The following is a 23337-nucleotide window of genomic DNA, read 5'->3' as shown; positions in this document are numbered from 1 at the left end:
CAGACCAGCATAAACAGTAGCAATGCCATCCAAAAATGCGATGGTGGGTAGTGGGGAGGTTTTATCTAACAATAACAGAGATATACTGCTAATGTGCACTAGTGATGGCGATGTTAGGCCTAAATCGTCTGATTAAGCACGGTTAAATTTGAGTAAATGTCAAAAAAGATAGAAGAATTTAAGGGTAAATCTGTAAGGGAATGGTAGGAGCAGTCCTTTAAGTTAGTCTACATGGGTGCTTTTTACCTGAGCCATGCCTCACTTTTGATAATCCTTTAATCCTGCGAGCAGTATGATGACCAGAGGGGCAGTACAATTCAGTGCAAGGTAGAATAGAAGCAGGCAGAAGGTAAGAATAATGATTCAGTATGACCACAGTCCAGAGTTGGTAGAGGTGCGTATGGGCTCAAGTGCGTCAGAGTACCCGATTGCTATGGGTAAATGCGGGTTGGATGCTATAGTTGTCCTGCTCTCAGTGGCTTATCTACTGCTTACAGCACACGGTGGGCTGACGGCCCTCTCACCAACTCTCCGATATGGCGATAACATCTTGCAATGGAAGGGACCCCTTTGGTCTGGCTCTGGTGTAGCTGTAACTTGAACAGCAGGAACAGAGGGTCTGGCGAACGCTCTGGTCTCTCGGTGGCAGCCCTACAAAGTGGACCGGGTGGACAGTGTTGCTGATCCCAGCAATCTCCTTTCCACCCCCAGGTTTTCTTGGGCTGTCTCTTTTCCCCCCATTCACTCCAACAGGTCTGTATGCACTGACTCCTGCGGTGCCAAGAGAGCGGGCTTTCCCAAGCAATTCAATAAAAATTATCTCAGGCTCCTCCTGCTCACACGAGGTCTTGTTGGACCTGTAGTTTAGAAATATGGTTGTGTCCATACATGGTTGCTGTCTTGAATTACAACTCTCAGGGCTCTAAGTGTGCCACGTTATAATCTATAGTCATTACAGTTCAGTGGACCTGGATCTCCCCCTGCTGGCCAGAAGACAGTTGTATAGTTCAACATTAACAACACAGAGGGGGAATGTAAATAAAGAGCAGTGACTCCTTCTCCATATTATCGTAGCCCAATTATATGGGTACAAATGTGAACCTAACTCTGTTGCCTCCCACTTCCTTTGACGCACTATTACCTGTTAAATCCAACCATCAGTCATGGGCCCATAGTGAGTTGCTTGCAGGGTGAGGGGGCATTTATTCTATCATTGGAGGTAATGCATGCCTCAGGGACCAAAGATAAAAAACCTCAGGATACATTTTAAGAATACTTAACTGAAGAAACCTAGGGATAGTTCCTTTAGAAGATTTTAAATGACTTCAGATACAAGCCCTATTTGTGAAACTTGTCTGGCCGAATGAGGAAAAGCAAACAAAGTGAATGAATTGTTATCAAGTTTTTATGGCCCATCATTCGGTCCTGATTGGCATTCAGGGATTACAGCCATGGTCTACTTTGTTTTCTTACACTGTGAATTTCATAATGAGATTTAGTATCAAAGTGTTCAGTGTTATTGGTCTGGTGCCTCATGCATGCACCAGGAGCAAAACAGTGCTTGCCTCTGACATAATTGCATGACAGAACCTACCAGAATTCCCCCTGGGCTTTCTTATATGCCTGAGAACCCTTCCTTATGGCGCCCATGCATTGGTAATGGACACCTTCTGAGAGAGAGAATTCCACAAATCATGACACTCTCCATTTCCCTTCTTTATTGAGAACAATAATATACTTCACAGTATACTATTGTGCATTGTTTTGGCTCCAAACCCTGGTGCAGTATTAGCAGTTCACATGCAGAGTATCATTTTGCTACTATATTTATATAGCGTCAACAGTTTGCGCAGCACTTTAAAACTTTAGGGCAAACAGTACAGTTACAATACAATTCAATACAGGAGGAATCAGAGGGCACTGCTCGTTAGAGCTTACAATCTAAGAGGGCGTGTCAAGTGATACAAAAGGTAATGACTGTAGGGATGAGCTGATGAAGAAAATGAAAGTACAGTTGTTAGGTAAAAGCAGGATAGGCTTCTCTGAAGAGAAAAGTTTTCAGGGATCGCCTAAAAGTGGATAGAGTTGGAGATAGTCAGATAGATTGCGGTGGGGAATTCCAAAGGATGGGAGAGGCTCGGGAGAAGTCCTGGAAGTGAATATGGGAGGAGGTGACAAGAGGAGCTAGAGAGCAGGAGGTCTTGGGAGGAACGAAGAGGACGATTTGGTTGGTACTTAGAGACTAGGGTAGTGATGTAGCTGGGGGCAAAGTTGTGGATTTTTTTCTACACGTTATTGTTAGTATTTTGAATTTAATTAGTTGGGAGAGTTGGCAGCCAATGGAGGGATTGGCAGAGAGGGGTAGGAGACACTGAGCAGTTTGAAAGGTAGATGAGTCTGGCAGCAGCATTCATGATGGATTGAAGGGGGATAACCTATTTAAAGGTAAGCCGATGAGGAGGGCATTCCAGTAGGAGTGAATCAGGAGCTTTGTGGTTTCATTGGATTAGGAAAGGACGTATTTTGGAGAGTGATTGGATGTGGGGCTGAAAGGAGCATTCAGAGTTCAGGATAACATCTAGCACCCTGACATGCGGGGATGGGTGGATGGTTGTGCCATTGCTCTTGAAAGAGAAGTGAGGGGAAGAGGAACGTGGGGGAGAAAAATATTATGAGCTCGGTATTGGACAAGTTGAGTTTGAGGAAGTGGTATGACATCCGGACAGATATGTCTGTTAGTAAATTACTGATGCCTGAGAAGACTGATGGCGTGAGCCAAGGGGTGGAGAGATAGATTTGGGTGTCGTCAGCGTAGAAATGATATTGAAAGCCATGGGAGGCTATCAGCTGACCCAGGGAGGAGGTGTAGATTGAAAATAGGAGAGTTCCAAGTACATAACCTTGGGGGACCCTGATGGAGAAAGGAAGAGGAGAGCAGGAAGTAGAATTGCAAGTGACTCTGAAGGTACGACGGTATAGGCAGGATGACCATTGGTTTTTGCTGTTGGTAAGTCATTAAAGGTAGACAAGAGTTGATGGGGACTGGGTGAGAAGGTGTTAATGAGAGTGATAAAATAGGTCTGCTTGGCAGTGTGGAGGAAAGAATTGTATTTTTGCAGGGTAGATTTATATTAGTTGAAGTCTTTTAGAGACTCAGTCTTAAGCCACAGATGCTCAATAGTGCAGCTACACTTTTTGAGACTTCTGTTGTCATCTGTTTGCCAGGGTTGTATGGGTCGAGGCCTGATTCTGTGTGTAGTGAGGGGGGCAAGCTTGTCCAGGTTGGAGGAGAGGGATCTATTGTAGACAGAAGTGGCTAGTTTGGAGCAGGGCAGGGGTGAGATTCTTATATTATATTACAATTGAGAAATTTGCAGTTGAAAAAACTTTTGTAAAAATGAGCATAAAACTGGTGTTCAAAAAGGGTAGTAATCAAATGTTGCTGAATTTATTGTTTGGGACATGAAGACCTGAATTTGGCAGTGAAAAGTTTGAAAAAGTTTTTTTTTTTAAGCGGAAACTTCATCAGGCATATTCAATTATGTTGTGTAACGTGAAGTGTTCATTGTAGTCAAGTATCCAAAAGATATCAAGGACTCCACTACTGGAAAATGGTGCTTGTAAATACATTAAAGCGGAGCTCTACCCACAAGGGGAAGTTTCACTTTAAGGCCCCCCCCCCATCCCCAGCTCCTGTTTAGCAAAACTGAGCTTTTGGGGAGGAGGGGGGAGCGAGTACCCAATTTTGACACGTACCCGCTCCCACTTTCGTTCTGGTCACCTTAGGCGATCAGAAGCGAAAGTTCTCCCTCCCAAAATCTTCTGGGGACACATGACAAGTCCCAGAAGACTTCAGGACCAGTCACAGAGCGCAGCGCCGCTCGTGCATGTGCAGTGGGCACCCGGCTGTGAAGCTGCAAGCTGTCACAGCCAGGTGCCCATAGTGAAGATGCCGGCATCGCCAAAGGAGGAAACAGGGTGAAAATGACTGGATCGTGAGACAGATGGCTGTTTATTAAAAGTCAACAGCTACACTTTTTGTAGCTGTTGACTTTTAACAAACACAAAAATTAGTGAAACTCCACTTTAAGATGCAGTCTTCTGAAGCCTGACCCCCCCCCCACACACTGATCGGTGCGACGGGGGGGGGTTACAATCACTGGTCTCCCTGTATGGCTTTCCATGAAGTAGCTTCTCCTCCTGCGGCTTACAGCTGCTTTATTAAAAGCCATACAGGGAGATCAGTGATTGTAACTCCCCCCACTGCCCATCAAATGTCCCTAATCTCTGGGCCCCTGTGCCCTCCTCTCACTTCCCAGGTCCTCCTCCAGCTCTCCGTGTTCTCTTCAGGCTCCCCATGTTCTCTTCCGCCTCCCTGTGTCCTCTTCTGGCTCCCTGGGTCCTCTTCTGATCCCCCTCTGTGCTCCTCCAGTTCCTGACATCCTCCTCCGGCTCCCTGGGTCCTGCTCTGGCCACATCTATGCTCCTCCTGATCTGTCAGGATGGAGAACGGAGGAATGAGCTGTTAAATATGTCATTTACCAGCTCCTTTCTTTTCTGAATGCTGATCACTGCCTCTGTCCATTCATAACTGAGCGTCGTAAACTGTGTTTATGATGCTTCAGTTTATGAATGAACAGGAGACTCTTCAGCTGAGGCTGCAAAGAAAGGGACTGGGGAATCTGTGTCCTCAGTCCCTTTCCCTGTCTCAAAGGGGAGATGTCAGGGGTCTGTTTAGACCCCTGATATCTCACCAAAGCATCCCAACAGGGCTGATAAAGAAAAAAAGAAAGAATTGTAAAAAATAAATATTTAAAAATTTCATTGTAAAAATACTAAAAAAATAAAATAGCCACTGACTCCATCCACCCCCCCCCCCCCCCCCCCAAAAAAAAAGAAAGAAGAAATGAAATTGTAAATATATATTTGTAAAAAATGTATAAATAAAAAAATGACACTGTCCACTGCTCTACCCCCCAGCCCAGCACGCAACCCCCTACCGCCCCTACACCCAACCAAAGCACTGTGAAAAAAATGATTAAAAACTATTTTTTTTTTTAAATAATAAAAAATAAAATAATGAAAATAAAAAAACTACTGACACTGTCCACTTCCCTCACAAAATGTTTGTAAAAAAAATAATACAAAAATAATGTTGTAAAAAATAAAATAATAAACCAAAAAAAAAATACTACCCACTACCATATACTCTGCACACCTCTCCCTTAGCTGATCATTAAATTATGGTCACTGTTGATGTCAATGTCAGTTAGTCAGTTAAGCAAGCCATAGATGATTAGAATCGTGCCTGATTTAGCAGGGACCGGCTAAGATTCAAACCATCTCTGGGTACACCCCTGAACTCTGTACATAGCACACCTCTGCGCTTCTTCAGTAAGAACAAAATACAAAATATGCATTGAAAAGTTTTTTCTCTATCTTATCTTCTTAACATTTGGTAGTCATATCCCAAAAAATTCTAAGAAGTATCTTTTTTTATCTTATGGAAGAAATGTGAGAAATAATGTATATATCATACAATCATTCCATAAACACATACCACATACACTGCATATATAATTTGAGAAAAATGTGCTTATAAAATAGTTTACCATTTGCCAATAAAAAAAAATATGTTCCCAGATTTCCTTTTAAAAATCTGGTCGCCTTTTTATAAAATTAATACGGTATAACTATTAGTTGTGTATAACTATGTAGTGTCTGGGATGTTTTCTCTCACCCTAACCTAACTTCCAGATTTACTACCAGTAGAAACAATACACAGTCAGTTTTAACATTCACATCATGCCCATTATCCTAATTATATCAAACAGGAAATTCTATTGTTTCATAGATTTGGGAAATGCACCGCAGTTTGTGCTACATTTGCCAATGTGTCTAACAGAAAACAAAGAAAACACATGACTCCTCAAATGAATACCTGGGTGCCTTCTCTAATTATGACATTGCATGCCTATTAGATTTATTTTCTCTTGCCATGATACTAAGGCAGGTTGCCAGAGCTGTGCTAATTTCGTAATTAATAGAACATGAAATGAAACATGCATAATGCATGCTTTCTTGATAAAACTATGATACGGTTGACCATTTGCCAATGTCTTCTGTGTAAAATTTGTAAGCATACGCTGCTGGGTGCCTGCTTTAAGTACCCACTCATGCTGTTTTATCCTTTTAATGTAACCACAGGATAATTTTAATTTGCAACTTATCGGAAATACATTTTTTTTACCATTTTAAATATATTGATATTTAATATAACAAATATAAGGAAGGGCAGGCACCTAAAATATGAAAGTCATATGAAAATTTACTTTAGGGTAAACATCACCATAATTCCTCAAAATATGTGCTTACAGAAATAACACTATTTTCAGCTAAGTTTAATGAGAAGATCATATAGATAGTACTAAATTCAAACAAACAAAGATCTAGGAAAAACTGGTTGCATTTATGTTTTCCTGTAACAAAAGGTATCAAAAAATAGCTTCATAAATCCTATCTAGTAACTATTATCTATTTTGGCCTAAAGGGGCTTCTTGACCTCCAAAAGCAGTTGGATCAATACCATGCTATCCTTTACATATTATACCTTTAAATATAATTTTTTGGAAAAAATGCCATTGAAAAAAAAAGCACAGCAGATGGTATTATTGCTGAAATATAAACACTAGAAAATTGGTAGCAATACTTTATATCCCAATCCATATATTTGTGGTCTTGGTGGTCCCTGTAAAAATGTGAATGTACGGACATTCCCTTTCTACTACAGATAACAGGTTAAAATCCTCCTTGAGACCTTTGAATACTTGTGTCAAGGGCTCCTAGAAAACATTTGCATAGTATTCATGAATTCATAGTTTGGCTATATCACCCCAATGTGCTGGACCTGGTTTACATATACAGTCATCATGCCTGGAAGACCATATCAGCAAAGGGTCTATCAAATGGCTCTATATACTGTATCTGCTTCTGAGGATTGCCTTAGTTTTTCAGAAATGCATGAAAGTGTTGGTGAGTCCTTCCTTTGATTGATCCCGGAAGTTCAAAATGCAGTGCCTCTATTGATTAAGTGGATGACCCTATACATTTATGATTTAATGTTTAACAGTCATATCTATTTCTGTAACGTAATGAATGTAATGATATCCTGCATAAAAGTATCCAAGCAAGTTTTGTATCCTGAGAGAGAACCAGCACTATTTTTGTGCAATTTATACATCCACTCTTTATCCCTTATGTGTATGTACAACACATTTATTACTATTTATATGTCCCTGCTCTAGGATGTATAGATGTACCTTATTTATTAGAAGGATCAATTAGGGTGGAGTTTGTCTTTAACAGGTATACCTGTGTTTTTTTATGTGTTTTGTGTATTTAAAGCTATTCTATAAAAACAAGATATTTTGTTAAGCAGTTGGTTGCATATAGATACAGTTTCATTTTTTTTTGTTTATACTTTAGCTCCCTTGATAGCCCCACAAAGTGGATTTTTTTACAATAGTGATTTCTAGAGTTTTTCTACTTTGGGCTCTGGTTGTAGTTTTGGGGGGGGGGGTCTATTTTTTCCATATACTGTATGTATGGTGTTTTTTTATTTGGGGCTTTGAGGTCTGTTCACAAGGCTTGTTGTAATGTAGGTCCACATTTATAGAATAAAGATCACAGGCCTAGGCTTTACTAAAATAATTAAGATACTGCAGTGGGTACAGCAGAGTAATATTGGCAAGCAGCAGGATAGATTTAATCAGGGAAAATAGGCCTAACTTGTGTATGTCCAACTTTAATCTATCTATATAGAAATTGGTGTGTGTTGAATGTGACTGATATAATGTGAAGTAACTTAGGTGCACACAATGCTTAAATACTTTTTTTTAAAAACAAGTGTAAACCCTCCCCCCAAGAAATGAAAACCCCAAACACCTTCCCTAAAACAGCTGACTCTAATTTCTGTGCAGATTTTTACCTCTCCCTATAATCTCTCTGCAGTAACTTCCAGTACACTGACATTATGGCTGCTCTTTGTTACCCCTTTTTTAGTGAAGAGGCTGAGTTATGCAAATGTCCCCCTAATGTCCCTTCTAAGCCTACTGTACATAGGTCAAAGCACATGCAGGGAATTATGTCTAAAAAAATTATCCTGGGCGAATATGCACATAAAGTAATCTCAAACAGTTTTACAGGCTTTGTAATCCTTTCTCATATTCTTATCTTTTCAGTATGGTGCATCAGTCTTAAAATGAAGAATAAAAAGAAGGCGCACTGACCAAGTGCATTACCATAAAAAGTTGTATTAAGTAACATAAAAATAATCCATTATCCTCACAAGAGAATATTCACAAGCATAGAATACTATCCACACCAGAGGCATGTCAGTCAGGTAGACACAGCTGATGCCTTTCAAGGGAAGGGCCTTCTTCCTCAGAAGTAGCCTCTTTTTTATTTTCGATTTTCAGTTTGGTGTCCCTGCACCCAAGAGGGCAGCAAAGCCGTTGTAAATGCATTGGTGATTACAGTCATGGATTACACTGGGTGGTTCCATCTGGTAGTTCATGGTGGAAGTTTTCATCCATTCTGGTCTCTTTGAAGACAAAGACCCCCAAGAGGAGTTCTTTTATTTATACAGCTGATGTGGTCTTGTCCAGGCATCAACAGATACCGGAGACAGGTTTTAGATATATTTTTAGCTATATTGAAAGGCCCTATTTCATTAACCCCAGAGGTATGTTTACTTGGGTTGGTTGGGAATCGGACTTGGCCTGGATATCTGAAGACCTTTTTACAAGAAGCGCTATTTATTGCACGTAAACAAATTGTGCTTAGATTGATGCAACCTATACCTACCCTGAGTGCTTAATGGCTTTAAAGCTGCTAATCAAATACTTCTATATGAGAAAGGAATGTATGAACATAGAGGAACCCCTCAGAAGTATTAATTAATTCATTGATTAACCACTTCAATACCGGGCCAATTCTGACATTTCTCTCCTACATGTAAAAATCATCATTTTTTTGCTAGAAAATTACATAGAACCCCCAAACATTATATATGTTTTTTTTTAGCAAAGACCCTAGAGAATACAATGGCGGTTGTTGCAACTTTTTATCTCACACAGTATTTGCACAGGAATTTTTCGAACGCTTTCTTTGTGTTTAAAAAAAAAACAAAACAGTAAAGTTAGCCCAATGTTTTTGCATTTTGTGAAAGATGAAATTACGCCGAGTAAATAGATACCTAACATGTCACGCTTCAAAATTGCACACGCTCGTGGAATGGCGCCAATGTTCGGTACTTAAAAATCCCCATAGGCGACGCTTGAAATTTTTTTACTGGTTACATGTTTTGAGTTACGGAGGAGGTCTAGGGCCAAAATTATTGCTCTCGCTCCAACGTTCGCGGCGATACCTCGCATGTATGGTTTGAACACCGTTTTCATATGTGGGCGGGACTTACGTATGCGTTCGCTTCTGCGTGCGAGCACACGGGGACAGCTGCGCTTTAAAAATTTTTTTTTTTTTATTGTTAATTATATTTTATTTTTTTTATTTTGACACTTTTTTGAAAAAAATGAAAAATTGATCACTTTTATTCCTATTACAAGGAATGTAAACATCCCTTGTAATAGCAATATGACATGTCAGATGCTCTTAATAGTGAGATATGGGGTCAATAAGACCCCATATCTCACCACTAGGCTGGGAAGCCTGAAATAAAAAAAAAAATAAAACGATCGCCGCTTCCCAGCCGAAGCGGCGCCGCTTTTTTGAATGGAGAGGCCGGGCGTGACGTCATAACATCGCGCCCGGCCTCCGACAATCATAGAGACTCCGGGGACCATCTGATCTGCCGGAAATCTCTATGATCTACATCCGGCGCCGGCGGATCCACTCTCCGCCTCACCGATCGTAACGGTGAGTCGGAGCAAGCACCGGAGGGCGGCGGGAGGGGGGATGTCCCCTCTCGCCTCCCATAGGAACGATCAAGCGGCAGAACGGCCGCTATGATCATTCCTATGGTGTAGAGATTCGCCGGCTGAAACCGGCAATATCTGAATGATGTCTGTAACTACAGGCATCATTCAGATATACCCGCTCAAAACCCAGGACGTCATATGACGTCCGTGGGCTGGAAGTGGTTAATTATTCATTAATTCTTAGTAATGGCGAAAGAGATTAGTATATGTGGAAAGGGGCATAATTAAATGATTATTTGAAATGTATGTGAATTGATGTAGGATTTTTAGTAGAATGTAGGATTTGTAGTAGAAGGTGGAGTGCGATGGCAACCTAATTTTTTATTTTGGGTTTTGGTTATAATGTGTACAATTTTTTTCTTCTATTGGTTTGCATTGGGTTTCATGAGGAACTAAAATGAGGCAAACTTATGCAATAAAAAAAATCAAAAATGAAATACTAATATAAAGAATATGTCTTCTGGCATCACCACCTTCAAATAACAAATGAACAAATAATCCAAAACCTGCTCTGCTAGCAGTTGAGTCAATCTGCTTCTCTGCTCTTCAGTCCATAGCTGATAGGTATGGGGAGAATACTAGGCTCTAATCTAGGCAGGTTAATTTTGAACAGAAAAAACTAAGCTAAGAAGTGAGAAGAAATGTTATGGCCTAAGTACAGATTTTATCAGGTTTTGATTAGTGTTAAAATGTTAAACAGTGCAGGGTGAAAAATTTGGTAGCTAGGTTTTATTACAAAGCCGTATATTTTTATGTTCAATGTAGTTCCAGTGTTACAATAAATGTGTTTTTTCTTTTGTTTAATTGCAACTACTGTTCCAATACCTAAATACCCTGATGGTGCAGGAATCTCTACAGACTGCATATGTTTCTATCTAGACTTCACTATTCAAATCTTGGCTTGTCTATTAGGCTGGCTTTAATCATTGACGCAAAATAATATTTTCCTATGGGGATGAAACATCTGGGATAACATGAAAGAAAAATTATATTGGAAATGCTCATAAAAATACTGGCACCCATAAGTTTAATCCCATGTCAAGCTTAGTTTTCTGAAAAGTACCTTAAAGACACTGGATCATCATAAATCATTGGCCAATGGAAAATAAACAAATACTGTTGGAACAACTAGTGGCTTTGGTAGGCTTGATATCTTCTTTCTTCTAGACAGTATTGATTATACAGGTTTTTCAATATTTTAAAACAAGTCTTTTTATATTACACTTATTCTCAAAATGTCAAATCTTGAACACTAAATTATGTCTTAATTTACCAATGACTTATTTCAAGTACCAAGTAAAGTGCTATATACTACATAAACAACTGTTTTAATTTTTTCACAGATATTTCCACTCTTTGGGACAATATTGCATATAATCCTATGAAACAAGTATTAGCCTGGGTGCCACTCTGCCCTGTGAATGCCAAGGTCCATCTGTGTTGGATGACAGATGACAAACAGAAATGTGTGAACATTCCAGACTCATTAAGTGCTGCTCATAACCAAGTAAGCAAATATATCAGTGACCAAAAAAACGAAATACGTCCTTTACTTATCAATACTGACAGGGTTTTTAGACCTCTGTAACATGATATTGCCTTTCCTGTCTACTGGAGTTAGAGGAAGGAGTAACTGTAAAAGGCTTAGGGGTTGAACAAGAAAAAAAAACTAATAGTTTGTACCAGGCTTTAGGGTTTATTTGGAGAACAGATAATTATTAGATCCTTTATCTTCATTGATAAGCGATCTGCCTCTCTGTGCAAAAGATGTCTACAATGGTCTTAGTTATAAGCATGTTGTCATTTTGGGAAGTTGTTTGAAAGAAATGCCAAAACTTTTACATCAGTACAGCATACAAAAGTCCTGAGTGTAATGTTTGTTGAATTCTGTAAATGTTGTGGGGTATGGAGAATTACTCTGTACACAAGGTGACATGACCACATGATGCAATCATATTTGGAGGCTATGAACTTATTGTATCTGATACCATAAAGTTATTCTGCTAACAAAGCATTTGTACTAACCCCCGTTGTGGAATTGGAAGCTTCAAAGACTTACATGTGCACCCCCACACAGGAATAGTGAGGGGCAGACAGATCTTGACTCCTGAATAAATCCCAGGTCAAACACAGCACAACAAATACATTTATTTTTCTGTTAATTATTAATACTCAGCATCATTATAATGTAAATACTATAATTTGAATAAAAATTAATTCCTGGGCCCATTATGGTGTGAAAACCCTGCGAGATATACTTTCTGCGGGTTCCCTGCTCTCCTTTCCTGAGATTCGACAAAAATTCAGACTACCTCGGCGCTACCTGCAACTGCGGCTAGGGCCCAATTTTCTGACCCTCCAATATTAGCCATGGATCCTATTGAGGAACTTCTCACCCCGGAGTCCTTGTCAAAACCTTTATCCTCACTCCACCTGGCCCTATTGAGTGTAGACTCTCCTAGGATGGATAGACTATGAGAGGCGAAGAGAGCAGATCTGCCTGACCTTCAATAGAGAGGACTGTTTTGAGGACAGCACGAGACTGATGATTTCCTCCAGAGACAGGTTCATTCAGACCAAATTCTTACAAAGAGTGTACTATACCCCCCAGAGGTTACATAGAATTTACCCTCAGAAATCTCCGGATTGCCCCCGTTGTTTGATGGGTACTGTCACGTAGTTCCAAATGTTTTGGAGCTGTCCAGGGGTGGCTCGATTTTGTTTGTATGATTAATTTCCATCTGCAGAAGACCCTCTCGATTTCCCCCACTTTGGCATTGTTGGGTATTTCAGATGATGAACAAAGACCTAGATGTACAAAACTCTTAATCTCATATTTGTTATGTTATGCCAAGAAAGAAATCATACTTAAATGGAATGCCCATTCTCCTTCCTCCGTGGTCTCATGGGAAAATTCTATTAATGCTGTTCTTCCATTGTACAAGTTGACTTATATTGTTCGGAATTGCCCTAAAAAGTTTTATAGGGTATGGCAGTCACGGGCAGCCTAGTGGCGGAACTCTTTTTCCTTGTCAAAAAGATTTGATTTAGTACAATAAAATAGACATAACAGATACGTTATGGAACATATAATGACAAAGGCAATGAAGCTCATTATTACATAAGTTGGTATGAGTACAAAACATATGATAGATAATTATATAGAATATGATGTATTGTAAGCAAATTATGTGAAAATACTTTCTGAAATTAGATATTTGTCTGAACCAACAAGAGTTAATAATGTCACTCCGAGGAAGAAGGCTATATTCTGTAAAAGGGAGAGCTTCAAAATCCTAAAAGAGATTAAAAGAAAGGATAGAGATAAGGTAAGTAAAGAGCAGAGGGGGGTCCACAAGATTGATCCAAGAGCCACTGCGAGGCATAGTATGATCAAATAGAAATTAGCTACCATGGCATTAGGACAGAGTCATTAAAGGATGACGGTAAGTAATGTTTAATCCAAGGATGCCATGTTTTATGGAATTTGGGAATTTGATTACGTTCAATAGCCACCATTTTAGTGTGAATCATGGTATTGTTCATTCTGTGTTTCGTCTCAGCTACTGCCAATCAAGGGGTCTTCCAAGCTTTTACCAATGTTTGTTTTTCTGCTGTGAGGAGTTGGATAAAAAGCTTGAATTGGGCGTGTGTCAGACAATCCGGTTTTTAGGTTGAGTAGTGCGATGGTAGTGTCAGGTTGCATGGGTACTACAAACATTTTGGAGGCGAATGTAAAGATTTCTTTCCAGAAGGCTATTGGGCAGGACCACCATATATGCATGTGTGTACCCAAATTTGAACAACCGTGCAAACATAGAGCAGAGTAGGTAGGTATGTATTTAGCTATTCTAGATGGTACAAGGTACCGGCAGGTCAACACTTTATAGTTGGTTTCAACCGCTATAATGTTAGGGGAGGATGATTTAGTTGTCGACCAGATTTTTGACCAGTCTGTAATATCCAGGGTGTGTCCCAGATCCTCCTCCCATTTCTGAGTGTAAGTTGGTTTATCTGTGTCGGATTTAACTAGAAGTTTGGAAAAGAGGGAAGAAATTAGCCCTTTAGCATGCGAGTCATTCTTGCATATGGATTCAAAACTAGTGAACTGGTTCAGGGGTATATCAGTATTTGTATTGAGTGTGAACATTTTTTTAATTTGGCGATACCAGAACACCTCTGATTGAGGTAGTCCTAGAGTCTCGCAGAGTGTTGGAAGGAGATAAAGGATGAAGAGGTGATGAATTTGTACAATCTCAGTACGTTCAAGGATGACCATACCTTGAATGACAAGGGGTAAATCCATGCAGGGTAGAAAGCAGGATTTTTAAGGAAGGAGAGAAGAGGGTTGTGTGGAGATTGTAAGTGATGTTTACATTTAAACCTATCCCAAAGGGTTAGATAGAAAGTGTTTGGTTTTAGGGTTGCTTAAGCCTGGGCGGTCTTTAGGATGAAGCCATAATAAGTTAGAAACCGATAAAGGATCACATTCACTTGCTTCTATCATTACCCACAAAGGAGTTTCCTGTGTGGCATGATATTTGGATAAACTATCAATGTGTGCTGCTCTGTAGTACGTAACAAAATTGGGTACGCCGAGGCCTCCTGAATTTTTAGGGAGATATAGTGTGTGTAATGGTATTCGCGGTTTGGAGGAGCCCCATATGAATGTTGTTGCTCTTTTCTGTACAAGTCGTGTGTAGTGGGTTGGGACTGGGATCAGTAGGACTCTAAACATAATAGTTTGGGTAGGATCGTCATTTTTATAGCATTTATTTTACCTAGCCAGGATAGTGGGAGATGGTACCAATGCTTCATTAGAGTTTGATACATTTCAGGGTTGAAGGGTAATTAGCGGAATATAGGTCTGAGATAGAGGCAGTAAGGTGAATCCCTAAATATGGGATTGATTTCTCAGCCCAAATGAAGGGGAGTGCTATTTTTGCTGAATTAAGTTCTGTGTTAAAGAGGGATATATTCAATGCTAAACATTTCTTTGGATTAATTATTAGTCCGGAGATACTGGCAAATTTATTAAGGATGGGGAAGAGATTAGGGCCTAAAACTTGAGGGGTGATAGAAATAATAAAATATCATCTGTGAATAAGCAGAGTTTATGTTGATAGCCGCCTAGTTCTATTCTGGTTATTGTCGGATCCAATCTAATAAATTGAGCAAGTGGTTCTATTAAAAGGGCAAAATAATAAGGGGGAAAGTGGGCAGCCCTGACGTGTGCCTTTTCCTATGTTGAAAGATTCGGATTTATGACCTGCGTACTTTATGTAGGCTTGAGGTTTATCGTAGAATGCTGCTATCCAATTAGTGAAGTGGGGGCCAAAACACCATTTCTGGAGAGTTGTAAATAAGGCCAAGACACAGAATTAAAGGCCTTTCTGACATCGAGAGAGAGGAAGCAGGAAGGAATGCGGCGGGTTTTGGCTATATGTGCCAAAAGGACTGCCCAGCGCACGTTGTCACTTGCTTGCCATGTAGGCATAAAACCTACTTGATCACGATGTATCAGGTTGCTGATGATTTTCTTAAGGCGAATTGCTAACATTTTTGCTAGAATTTTAATATCTTGATTCAGAAGGGAAATGGGGCAATAATTTGTGAAAGATGTATTATCGGAGGGAGGCTTAGGGATCATGCAGATAATTGACGTTAACGATTCTTGTCTGAAGGAATATCCATCTAGTATTGTATTAAATGCAGCTGCTAGGATAGGAGAGAGGGTCTCCGAGAATGTTCTGTAATATAAGGCTGAGTAGCCATCTGGGCCGGGCCTTTTGTTCAATTTTAGCTCTTTAATTGTTTTAGAAACATCATCTGTTGTGATGGGTTCTTCAAGTAGGCTTCTTTGGACGTCTGTTAATACAGGAAGGTTTAATCGAGAAAAGAAGGTGTCAGCTTCAGTATGGTTAAATTCTTTTGATGCTGAGTATAAGGAGGCTAAGTGTGTACGGAATTTGTGGACAATTTTAAGAGGATTTCTAGTGTAAATATAATTTGCTAGTTTGAGTCGAATAGGTTTGATTTGTTTGTCTATGGACTTCAGTGCATGTCCCAGAAAGGTGTTTGGTTTGTTAGATTTTATATAGAAAGCGTGTCTTGATCTGCGCAGGGATTTGTCAGCGGATTCCATAAGGAATAAATTATATTCCAGGTGGGCCTTTTCTAAATGTATTTTTGCGGTTGGAGTGGGGTTAGCTTGGAAGGTTGTGAAGGCAATGTTAAAGTCAGATTCTAATTTGTGAGCGAGAATTTTATGTTCACGTTTAACCAGTTGCCTCACGCTGATATACATCAGCAGAATGGCACGGGCAGGCAGAATCACGTACCTGTACGCGTTCGGACCCCCCCCCCCCGGTGCCCGAGGCAGTCGGCTTCTGACTGGGAGCGTTTAGAGATGAGGGGGAGGCCATCCATTCATGGCCCCCCCCCCTCGCGATCGCTCCCAGCAAATCGGATCATTCCCCTGCCTCTGTATAGTACACAGAGGCAGAAGAAATGATGTCATCTCTCCTCGGCTCGGCATTTTCCGTTCCGGTGCCGAGGAGAGAAGACTGCAATGTGAGTGCACAACACACACACAGTAGAACATGCCAGGCATACAATACACCCCTGATCCCCACCCGATCACCCCCAATCACCCCTCCCCCCTGTCACACTGACACCAAGCAGTTTTATTTTTTCTGATTACTGCATTGGTGTCAGTTTGTGACAGTTAGTGTGGTAGGGCAGTTAGTGTTAGCCCCCTTTAGGTCTAGGATACCCCCCTAACCCCCCCTAATAAAGTTTTAACCCCTTGATCACCCCCCGTCGCCAGTGACGCTAAGTGATCATTTTTCTGATCGCTGTATTAGTGTCACTGGTGACGCTAGTTAGGGAGGTAAATATTTAGGTTCGACGTCAGCGTTTTATAGCGTCAGGGACCCCCATATACTACCTAATAAATGTTTTAACCCCTTGATTGCCCCCTAGTTAACCCTTTCACCAGTGATCACCGTATAACTGTTACGGGTGACGCTGGTTAGTTCGTTTATTTTTTATAGTGTCAGGGCACCCGCCGTTTACTACCTAATAAAGGTTTAGCCCCCTGATCGCCCGGCGGTGATATGCGTTGCCCCAGGCAGCGTCAGGTTAGTGCCAGGACCGCTAAAACCCACGCACACAGCATACGCCTCCCTTAGTGGTATAGTATCTGAATGGATCAATATCTGATCCGATCAGATCTATGCTAGCGTCCCCAGCAGTTTAGGGTTCCCAAAAACGCAGTGTTAGCGGGATCAGCCCAGATACCTGCGAGCACCTGCGTTTTGTCCCTCCGCCCGGCCCAGCCCAGCCCACCCAAGTGCAGTATTGATCGATTACTGTCACTTACAAAACACTAAACACATAACTGCAGCGTTCGCAGAGTCAGGCCTGATCCCTGCGATCGCTAACAGTTTTTTTGGTGGCATTTTGGTGAACTGGCAAGCACCAGCCCCAGGCAGCGTCAGGTTAGTGCCAGTAGCGCTAACACCCAAGCACGCACCGTACACCTCCCTTAGTGGTATAGTATCTGAACGGATCAATATCTGATCCGATCAGATCTATACTAGCGTCCCCAGCAGTTTAGGGTTCCCAAAAATGCAGTGTTAGCGGGATCAGCCCAGATACCTGCTAGCACCTGCGTTTTGCCCCTCCGCCTGGCCCAGCCCACCCAAGTGCAGTATCGAGCGATCACTGTCACTTACAAAACACTAAACACATAACTGCAGCGTTCGCAGAGTTGGGCCCGATCCCTGCGATCGCTAACAGTTTTTTTGGTAGCATTTTGGTGAACTGGCAAGCACCAGCGGCCTAGTACACCCCGGTCGTAGTCAAACCAGCACTGCAGTAACACTTGGTGACGTGGCGAGTCCCATAAGTGCAGTTCAAGCTGGTGAGGTGGCAAGCACAAGTAGTGTCCCGCTGCCACCAAGAAGAAGACAAACAGGCCTGTCGTGCCCATAGTGCCCTTCCTGCTGCATTCGCCAATCCTAATTGGGAACCCACCACTTCTGCAGCGCCCGTACTTCCCCCATTCACATCCCCAACCAAATGCAGTCAGCTGCATGAGAGACATTTTCTTTATGTCCTCCAGAGTACCCCTACCCAACGAACCCCCTCAAAAAAGATGTCGTGTCTGCAGCAAGCGCAGATATAGGCGTGACACCCGCTATTATTGTCCCTCCTGTCCTGACAATCCTGGTCTTTGCATTGGTGAATGTTTTGAACGCTACCATTCACTAATTGAGTATTAGCGTAGGGTACAGCATTGCACAGACTAGGCACACTTTCACAGGGTCTCCCAAAATGCCATCGCATTTTGAGAGACCCGAACCTGGAACCGATTACAGTTATAAAAGTTAGTTACAAAAAAAAGTGTAAAAAAAAAAATATATATATCAAATAAAAAAAATAGTTGTCGTTTTATTGTTCTCTCTCTCTCTCTCTCTATTCTCTCTCTGCTCTTTTTTACTGTATTCTATTCTGCAATGTTTTATTGTTATTATGTTTTATCATGTTTGCTTTTCAGGTATGCAATTTTTTATACTTTACCGTTTACTGTGTTTTATTGTCAACCATTTTTTTGTCTTCAGGTACGCCATTCACGACTTTGAGTGGTTATACCAGAATGATGCCTGCAGGTTTAGGTATCATCTTGGTATCATTCTTTTCAGCCAGCAGTCGGCTTTCATGTAAAAGCAATCCTAGCAGCTAATTAGCCTCTAGACTGCTTTTACAAGCAGTGGGAGGGAATACCCCCCCACCCCCACCGTCTTCCGTGTTTTTCTCTGGCTCTCCTGTCTCAACAGGGAACCTGAGAATGCAGCCGGTTATTCAGCCAGCTGACCATAAAGCTGATCAGAGACCAGAGTGGCTCCAAACATCTCTATGGCCTAAGGAACCGGAAGCTACGAACATTTCATGACTTAGATTTCGCCGGATGTAAACAGCGCCATTGGGAAATTGGGAAAGCATTTTATCACACCGATCTTGGTGTGGTCAGATGCTTTGAGGGCAGAGGAGAGATCTAGGGTCTAATAGACCCCATTTTTTTCAAAAAAGAGTACCTGTCACTACCTATTGCTATCATAGGGGATATTTACATTCCCTGAGATAACAATAAAAATGATTAACAAAAAAAAAAAATGAAAGGAACAGTTTAAAAATAAGATAAAAAAGCAAAAAAATAATAAAGAAAAAAAAAAAAAAGCACCCCTGTCCCCCTCTGCTCTCGCGCTAAGGCAAACGCAAGTCTGGCGTCAAATGTAAACAGCAATTGCACCATGCATGTGAGGTATCACCGCGAAGGTCAGATCGAGGGCAATAATTTTAGTAGTAGACCTCCTCTGTAAATCTAAAGTGGTAACCTGTAAAGGCTTTTAAAAATGTATTTATTTTGTTGCCACTGCACGTTTGTGCGCAATTTTAAAGCTTGTCATGTTTGGTATCCATGTACTCGGCCTAAGATCATCTTTTTTATTTCATTAAACATTTGGGCAATATAGTGTGTTTTAGTGCATTAAGATTTAAAAAAGTGTGTTTTTTTCCCCAAAAAATGCATTTGAAAAATCGCTGCGCAAATACTGTGTGAAAAAAAATGAAACACCCACCATTTTAATCTGTAGGGCATTTGCTTTAAAAAAATATATAATGTTTGGGGGTTCAAAGTAATTTTCTTGCAAAAAAAAAATAATTTTTTCATGTAAACAAAAAGTGTCAGAAAGGGCTTTGTCTTCAAGTGGTTAGAAGAGTGGGTGATGTGTGACATAAGCTTCTAAATGTTGTGCATAAAATGCCAGGACAGTTCAAAACCCCCCCAAATGACCCCATTTTGGAAAGTAGACACCCCGAGCTATTTGCTGAGAGGCATGTCGAGTCCATGGAATATTTTATATTGTGACACAAGTTGCGGGAAAGAGACAAATTTTTGTTTTTTGTTTTTTGCACAAAGTTGTCACTAAATGATATATTGCTCAAACATGCCATGGGAATATGTGAAATTACATCCCAAAATACATTCTGTTGCTTCTCCTGAGTACGGGGAATCCACATGTGTGAGACTTTTTGGGAGCCTAGCCGCGTACGGGACCCCGAAAACCAAGCACCGCCTTCAGGCTTTCTAAGGGCGTAAATTTTTGATTTCAATCTTCACTGCCTATCACAGTTTCGGAGGCCATGGAATGCCCAGGTGGCACAAACCCCCCCCCCAAATGACCCTATTTTGGAAAGTAGACACCCCAAGCTATTTGCTGAGAGGTATAGTGAGTATTTTGCAGACCTCACTTTTTGTCACAAAGTTTTGAAAATTGAAAAAAGAAAAAAAAAATGTTTTTTCTTGTCTTTCTTCATTTTCAAAAACAAATGAGAGCTGCAAAATACTCACCATGCCTCTCAGCAAATAGCTTGGGGTGTCTACTTTCCAAAATGTGGTCATTTGGGGGGGGGGGTTGTACCACCTGGGCATTCCATGGCCTCTGAAACTGTGATAGGCAGTGAAGAGTGAAATAAAAAATTTACACCCTTAGAAATCCTGAAGGCGGTGATTGGTTTTCGGGGCCCCATACGTGGCCCCATACGTGGCTAGGCTCCCAAAAAGTCCCACACATGTGGTATCCCCATACTCAGGAGAAGCAGCTTAATATTTTGGGGTGCAATTCCACATATGCCCATGGCCTGTGTGAGCAATATATCATTTAGTGACAACTTTGTGCAAAAAAAAAAAATAAAATGTTTTCACTTTCCCACAACTTGTGTCAAAATATAAAATATTCCATGGACTCAACATGCCTCTCAGCAAATAGCTTGGGGTGTCTACTTTCCAAAATGGGGTCATTTGGGGGGGGGGTTGTGCCATCTGGGCATTTTATGGCCTTCAAAACTGTGATAGCTAGGCTCCCAAAAAGTCCCACACATGTGGTATCCCCGTACTCAGGAGAAGCAGCTGAATGTATTTTGGGGTGCAATTCCACATATGCCCATGGCCTGTGTGAGCAATATATCATTTAGTGACAACTTTTTGTAATTTTTTTTTTTTTTTGTCATTATTCAATCACTTGGGACAAAAAAAATTAATATTCAATGGGCTCAACATGCCTCTCAGCAATTTCCTTGGGGTGTCTACTTTCCAAAATGGGGTAATTTGGGGGGTTTTGTACTGCCCTGCCATTTTAGCACCTCAAGAAATGACATAGGCAGTCGTAAACTAAAAGCTGTGTAAATTCCAGAAAATGTACCCTAGCTTGTAGACGCTATAACTTTTGCGCAAACCAATAAATATATGCTTATTGACATTTTTTTTTACCAAAGACATGTGGCCGAATACATTTTGGCCTAAATGTATTACTAAAATTGAGTTTATTGGATTTTTTTTATAACAAAAAGTAGAAAATATAATTTTTTTTCAAAATTTTCGTTATTTTTCCGTTTATAGCGCAAAAAATTAAAACCACAGAGGTGATCAAATACCATCAAAAGAAAGCTCTATTTGTGGGAAGAAAAGGACACAAATTTTGTTTGGGTACAGCATTGCATGACCGCGCAATTAGCAGTTAAAGCGATGCAGTGCCAAATTGTAAAAGTGCTCTGGTCAGGAAGGGGGTAAATCCTTCCGGGGCTGAAGTGGTTAATCAATGCAGATTGTCATTGAATTACTCCGCGCAGCACAGGCCTGTGTGCTTCCCAAAGTGTTAGTGGGGAGTCCAGACTGGTATTATGTGTCAAATAATCTTTTAAGGCTTGTTCGATTATTAGGCAATGGGACAGGTTTTTGAGGTACCACGAGGTACCACGTTGGGTCATGAGCTTTAGGGATAGTGGAAGTTATAGTGATATAGACTGCATTGTGGTCTGACCAAGGGATGGGGATTATGCTTGATGTGAGTAACTCAGGTATCATACCAGTAATTAGGAATATGTGATCGATACGGGTGGAGGTCTGATGTGGATGTGAGTAATAGGTGTAGCTTCTTTTTGCCGGGTTACAATCTCTCCAAGAATCTACTAGATTGTATCGGGAGAGGAGTTGAGAGAAGGATTGTTTATTTGAACTTCGAGTAGGGTTGTAGGGTGATTTATCTAGAAATGAGAGGAGGACCTGGTTTGAGTCACCACATATGAAAACTGCTCCCATCTTATGTGCAGATATTACCTGCAAAAGATGCGATAAGAAAGGTATTGGTTGTTTGTCCGAAGCATAATATGAGACAATGGTAACTGCTGTGTCGTGACCTGTGAGAATTAAATATTGCCCCTCAGGGTCCTTTATTTCGGATGGAAGGGTGAATGGGGTAGAGAGGTAAAAAGCTATGAGGGTTCCTCATTGTTTGGTAGTAGCTGAGGCCATAAAAAATTGTGGGTAAAAAGGGCTCATATATTTAGGAGTGGAGCTCACTGTGAATTGAGTTTCCTGTAAGCATATTATGTGCGCTTTCCGAGCCTGAAAGGAACGGAACGCCTTAGTTCGTTTCTGCGGTACAATAATATCCTGAACATTCAGGGAAAGAATGTTTAAAGGTGCAATTGTATTTGATTAGAAAAATAGTACTTACCATTATCAGCTAATATCTGGTTGGATGGATCAACCTGTGTGGACCTGAAGTAGGAGGAAGAGGAAGAGAGTCCAGGATAGTCTAAAGTAAAAGAAAGACAGGAAAACTGAAAACATGAGAGGTAAGATAAATTATTATTTGAAATAGCTTATTAAGAGATCCAAAAATTTCCCGTGGTAGGGGAATGATCCACCATCAGGGGAGGAGGAGCCGTAGTCAATCATCCAGATATTATGGGTGGGCGATCGAGGAAGGCGGATTTGGGCACACTAAACTTCTGTGTGCAGGAGAAAAGCCCTAATAAAACATCTTTGTGATGAATATTTACTAATACAACCCGCTAGGCATTTGATAAATGCTAAACTTATAACACTGGTTTTTCTTGAAATGAAAAATATAAGTCGTATATGACACCGTCTTTTCACTAAGTCCAGTTGGACTAAAGAGAATTGGGGGGGGAGGACTTATAGCGAACTATATGAGGGGAGGGGAAAGAAAAAGGGATGGGAATCAGGTAAGGGGAGGGGGAACATTTGATACTCTATTTGTCTGGGTATGTAATGATCTACTTAAATTAGTAACATCACACTGGTAGATTAATACAGGAGCAATAACATGTCATAAATGCTAGCCAGTTGTGATTAATAAGATAGGTCAGTGCATTTAAGACAATAATAACATTAACATAACTTTTCAAAGAAGCATAACTGAACAGATGTAGTTGATTTGTGGTCTTTAGACATTAAAGAGTGATATGTCTG

At 40.8% G+C, this 23337-nt stretch overlaps 1 protein-coding gene across 2 annotated transcripts in view; it reads left to right on the top strand.

The window, feature by feature from the left end:
- IL17REL (interleukin 17 receptor E like) overlaps positions 1-23337 on the top strand; it is a 190558-nt gene that overhangs the window by 84147 nt on the left and 83074 nt on the right. For both annotated transcript variants that reach the window (XM_073619733.1, XM_073619732.1), the window contains exon 10: positions 11339-11502. In XM_073619733.1, coding sequence (XP_073475834.1) covers positions 11339-11502 — 164 coding nt within the window. The remainder of the gene's footprint in view (positions 1-11338; positions 11503-23337) is intronic.

The sequence above is a fragment of the Aquarana catesbeiana genome, linkage group LG03 (genome assembly GCF_042186555.1).
Source record: "Aquarana catesbeiana isolate 2022-GZ linkage group LG03, ASM4218655v1, whole genome shotgun sequence".
NCBI lineage: Eukaryota > Metazoa > Chordata > Amphibia > Anura > Ranidae > Aquarana > Aquarana catesbeiana.
This window is presented reverse-complemented; position numbering and strand designations above follow the sequence as displayed.